The sequence below is a fragment of the Humulus lupulus genome, chromosome 9 (genome assembly GCF_963169125.1).
Source record: "Humulus lupulus chromosome 9, drHumLupu1.1, whole genome shotgun sequence".
Lineage (NCBI taxonomy): Eukaryota > Viridiplantae > Streptophyta > Magnoliopsida > Rosales > Cannabaceae > Humulus > Humulus lupulus.
Window position 1 is genome coordinate 130,147,160 of NC_084801.1, and position 5,362 is coordinate 130,152,521.

Below are 5,362 nucleotides of genomic sequence, written 5' to 3' on the forward strand. Positions count from 1 at the left end.
GAGCTAACCCCTTCTCTCGGGCCAAGCTAATAACATGTATTAGCATTGATGACACTTGTATTAGTTTATATGTTCATCTTACTGATCAATTTCGTTTTTATCTCTACGAGCCTACATTTCGATATTAAATAAATCTTTCTCGAAATTTGGGGTATAATGTTTTTTTCTCTCCGAACTTTTCTTTTCCTCTGACAAACATAGGTGAAATGTCAATATATCATAATTCTTATAAGCTAAAGGCAGTGAGCTCTGCTGTTGTCAAACTGGAAGTGACTCTAGTGTAGTATTTGTTGGTGTTATTTTCTAATCTCGGCCAGTGTTATGTTTACTCTGATGTCGTAGTGTTCTACTGGTGTGTTGTTTATTTCCTAGTTTTGTTATAGTATTTCTACTGTGTAGTGTCTGTACTGCGTTTATGTTTGCCTGAGTTTGGGGTGTTATGCCCATACTGGGTCTGTATTCTCGTTGAACTTTGTATGTATGTTTTATTTATTTCAATGAAATTGGCCCCTCTGTTTGAAGGGGTTAATTCCAGCAACAACAAAAAAAAAAAAGCAATGAGCTCTTGCGCCAAACATAGGTGAAATGTTACTCATTAATGCAATGAGGATCATATCTTCCTTGACCTTTGTCTAACTCATCACATTTCTAACAAGTACAATTACATACCAAATTTAGAGTAAACACCAAACGAAATCACTATTATATTTCTCATAATACCATATTTCGTTCCTTCTAAAATAATGGTTAGTGAAACAAAAACAACAGCCTGTGTATTAGTTAGCAAAACAGACAGAAAGATAATAGTATATGAGGCAACCTCAACCATTATTATGTGACAAAACATTGTTAGTCTCTCTTACTACTGGCAACCTCAACAAGGTATTGATTCAAACGCCGACCAAATGTCATCGTAGAGAAGGACTCGGTAACATGCCGGCGTGCTTCTATGCCCATTCTCTCAGCCATCTGTGTGTCCTGAATAAATTTCGCCATAGCAAATGAGAACTCTTGTGGTGTAGGCTCACAAAGATAACCTGTTATGCCATGTTTAACCGTCTCAACAGGCCCCCCGCTATTGCATGCAATGACGGGTTTCTGTGCTGCCATTGCCTCCAGAGGAACAATGCCAAAGTGCTCATCCTGCATCAGTCAAAATATTTTTTTGTCTAAGGTTCTGTCCCATAGCATGATTAGCATCTAATAAATTGAAATGAAAATCATATTCTCTCAACCTTTGGTGTATAGAGGACACATAAACATTGGGAGAGAAGTGCATTTCTCTCAGCTGTGGAACAAGACGTGACAAAATTAACCCGTTCGGAAACACCTTCCTTCTCTGCTAAACTTTTTAGCACTTTCAAGTACTCGACATTCTCCCTTAGGCGCTTATCGAAACCACCTGAAATAATGATCATTTGTGAGTATGCAAAATCACAAACTTTGAACTTGAAATGAAAGCCTCTGTTTCCTTTTATATGTGATGTGTCTAAACGAACAAACTAAATACCCAATGCAACTAGAATAACTATAAGTGGAAATTTGAAAGGAAGCTAAGAACCTGAAGTATTGTTTGAAGAAAGACTTAAAGTGGAAAAAAGCTACTCTAATGATAAAAGATATAAAATTTCACTAGGTAACCAAATATTAATGCTTTTGGACTACAAAAGAGAGAGAGAGAGAGAGAGAGAGAAAGGAACCTCTATGATAGGAGTGAAGATATTACTTCATGAGAGCTTTATTTTTTAAAACCATTGAAAAATGGATAATTTGGGAGAGAGGATGAGATCGTCACAAGCTTACTAATACTGACTAAACCAGCCAAAATTTCCTACAGTATCTACATGCATGTGATACAAGCAAAATAATTCAAGTCAAATTACCACAAGCAGCAATTTAAACCATTCCAATCCCCCAGTACCCCCTCTTCAGTAAAAAATTGAATAAAAAGTAAATTGTCATTGCAGAATTTTTCTGGTGTTGTACTACACCTAGCAATGCTACATAGATTTGTAAGTGACATCTAATAATATGAATTAACAGTTCAATCCCCATTAAGCAAAAAAATAAGAAAGCATTTAGTGGTTTATAAAGAGCATCTATTTCAAGGATCCAAAGGCAGAGATACTAGGTAGGGACTTGCCCGCAATAGTTAGTGAAACTTCAGCCAGATTACAACCTTGAAGATCACCATCTTCAAGGGAGTGAAGCATAGCAAAAGCCGAAATTGCCAAGTCCATGTTCTTTTTCCTCTCAAAACGGTTGATGGACAAAAAATTCGGCCTAAAGTAAAAGAGAAAGAGGGGGTGAAAATGAATAGTTAAACATGGTGACCAATACCAAGTATTTAGATATAGAAGCTAAAAGTATGTCTAGAATCAAACTAATGAAGTCACCAAAAGTTATACAAACATGTTCAGTACTTGATAGATTTAGGCTCATCAAACTGATCCACATTCACTGCAGGGTAAAGAACAGCTGGTTGTACTCCTTGTGCATCAAGATGCTTGAACGTATTTGCAAAAGTGGAGGCCGTAAACTTGCTATTAACAAGAATTAGATCTGCCATTCCTGAAGCCCTAATGCAAATAAGGATAAGATATGGAGTATATATATAACATAAGAAATGGACAAAAAAACGCCCTTCAAATGGATGGGCAGATGACAAGACATTGAATCAGACCGGTTGTCATTTCTTCTACAAAGTCAATAGGCTTCCTGTAAACCCTCCTAAGAAGAGTTGTGTGCTGAGCAAGCAACAAATCTGGAAAATGACAATAGAATACAACCTGAAAATAAAAAATATCCGTAAACAGCAATAATAGCAGACCTTCAGTTAAAAATTTCACATAAACTAGGTACCTTAGTTGATTTTTTGAGCTTCAATAATGGAATGGCAACAGAAACTTGGTCTACTAAAATTACATCAAAAGACGACCACATGACTAATACACAGAGTGCAACAAAAAGGCACCGAAGATAAGCACACAGAGCATGAAAACGGTAGAATATATGTCGAGGTAAAAAAGAACCATACACTGTGACTGGAAACGTGCCTGCATAAGCAATTTATTGACATTTAAATATCATGTAAAATGCTGTTAATAAGAACTTCAAAAGATAGAACAGAAGGTAGAGATAAAGAAATTACTAGTCATAGAATTGTCCAAGACAGGCCAAAAAGAAGGGGCAAAAAAACATATCTAGTCTGACACACTTGAAACTGAGTTCAGGAAAAAAAAAATTCCACATATTTAACAATATTACTTCTGGCATGCCTTCTAGGGGATTCCTTATAGGTACTTTGCCTCGTTAAATTTAAAATTTTCAGATTTGATACTACTATTTTATTTTAGATTCCATATCCTATCCCTCATTCAAAATTTATATTTTCTTTTTAAAACTTTTTTTTTTCTTTTTTCCCATGTGCCCAATCACCCATTACTCTATCCACATCTAACTACATCCTAGGTATGCATACAAGAAACAGATGGCAGAAAATGAAATAGATTTTCTTTTGCTTCTGGCTTGCAACTAAAGTTGCATGATTAAGCATAAAGTATGATTGAGTTCTTCTATGTCATATATAGACCTTTTCTTCAAAAATCATAAACTTGACACTAAAGCCAAGAGTTTAGAACACAAACAGAAACAGAAATTTAAGACATACCAGAAACCGTCTCCTCAAAACATCGATTCTTGTCATGGTGTGAAGTGAAGACATGAACTTTATGCCCATGTGACGCAAGTTCAACAGCCACATCAACAATCAATCTCTCAGCTCCACCTAGCGAAATCATAATAAAGACACGTCGTCCCGAATTAATTTGTGAAGTAACTATCACATTTTGTGTTAGGCCACCACTAAATTAATGAATCCCATAACACTTATTCAATTAGCATAATGACATAATTTGATGGAAATGCTAACTGAAGCCGACCAATCAAAAAAAGCTTGGTCCTTACAAAATTTCATACTAACATTAACTTCTTTAATTTTGCCCCTGCTGTATGTGTTTTACATTAGATTGTGTTGTTTCATTGGTTCACATTCTCTATGTTCTTGTTGTTTCTCCTAATGTGCTTGCTTGCTGTTTTGAACTTGTGTATATTCTTAGTTTGTTAATTTTCACTATCTTTATAAGAAATTTAACCAAAAGATCTTAGTATTTCAACACAACACATCAAAATGAAAAATTCGAAGGTGATTTAGATTATTAGAGATTTAAAAGAGCTTAAATAAATCCAAAGGTCCAAGCTTTTCGTCTTAGTTGCAGATTGAAAACAGCATTAATAAAACAAAATAGACATAAATAAATAATCATGAAGAAAGGAGTAGAAATTTAACCTATTCCAAGATCGGGATGAATTACAGCGATGTTTAACTTCGAGCTAGCTTTCTTGGCCATATCGTACTTTCTTTCTGGCTACTCCACCAACAACTCCTGTGCAAATTGACAAATATAAATATATATATATATATACAGGCTCGAGCTATGAAGGGTCCAGTGGGGGGTTCGTCTAAATTGATTTTCCCGAAATTTGAGATTTAGCAACAAGTTTGAAACGGGAACCAACTCAACCAAAAATTGATTTCTATTTCCCAAAGAAGAATCTATGATCAATGCTAGATTTCAAAAATTTATAATCAAAACATGCATAGAATGAAAAATAAAGAGTAGCATCGAATACCTTTTTAGGGAGAGAAACGGCGAATTGGGTTGTCCTGAGGACCCAAGAGATGTAATTGGTCGGCAGAGAGAACTGAGTGCGACGGTCGGAGGAGGGGCAGCAAGCAAGGAGATTCACGGTGGAGGCTACTGGGCAGAGACGGCGCAAGAGAAGACGACGCTGGGCGACGGCTGAGCAGTCGGGGTCGGCGATGGAGAAGTCCGATCTACGCAAGGCAGAGCTCACTTTACAAAAAAAACTTAGTTTCAATTTGTACCAAATTTGTATCATTCTAGAAGTTGGGGAAAATTTTGGCACAGATGGCATATTTTGCCTACCATAATTGCTAATTTTTATCAACTTTTATGTTAATTTTTTTTTTTTTTTTTAACTTGCATTAAATGTTATATTTTTTTTATTTTATTATTATATTATACTATCAATAATAAAATATAAACAAAAATTATTATTATTTTATATTTTCAATAAATATCAAATTAACATTAATAAAATATTAAATTTTACAACAATTTTTACAATTATACATTAGAACTTAATGCTAAAAATTGTGTTAAATATATAATATATTGACTTTTTTGTATCAAATATAGCACATTATTCACATCTCCTATTGAAGATGGTCTTATTCTAATATTGAATGGCCCAAACTATAACTAATTCCCTGGATTTT

General features: G+C 34.7%; 1 protein-coding gene across 2 annotated transcripts; it reads right to left on the reverse strand.

Annotated features, from left to right (window-relative positions):
- Positions 1 to 680: 680 nt before the first annotated feature.
- On the reverse strand, positions 681 to 4,964 carry LOC133802478 (uncharacterized). 2 transcript variants are annotated; one of them, XM_062240792.1, is made up of 9 exons: positions 4,693 to 4,964; positions 4,349 to 4,445; positions 3,671 to 3,787; positions 2,863 to 3,056; positions 2,684 to 2,789; positions 2,424 to 2,571; positions 2,180 to 2,283; positions 1,236 to 1,402; positions 681 to 1,143 (listed from the first exon to the last, which is right to left on the reverse strand). In XM_062240792.1, the coding sequence occupies exons 2-9, from the start codon at positions 4,407 to 4,409 to the stop codon at positions 850 to 852; spliced, it is 1,191 nt and encodes a 396-aa protein (XP_062096776.1). In that variant the 5' UTR covers positions 4,410 to 4,445; positions 4,693 to 4,964; the 3' UTR covers positions 681 to 849. The 2 variants fall into 2 exon arrangements, with proteins under 2 accessions (XP_062096776.1, XP_062096775.1); XM_062240791.1 differs by having other exon boundaries at positions 2,144 to 2,283; positions 4,693 to 4,960.
- Between the last annotated feature and the right edge of the window lie 398 nt (positions 4,965 to 5,362).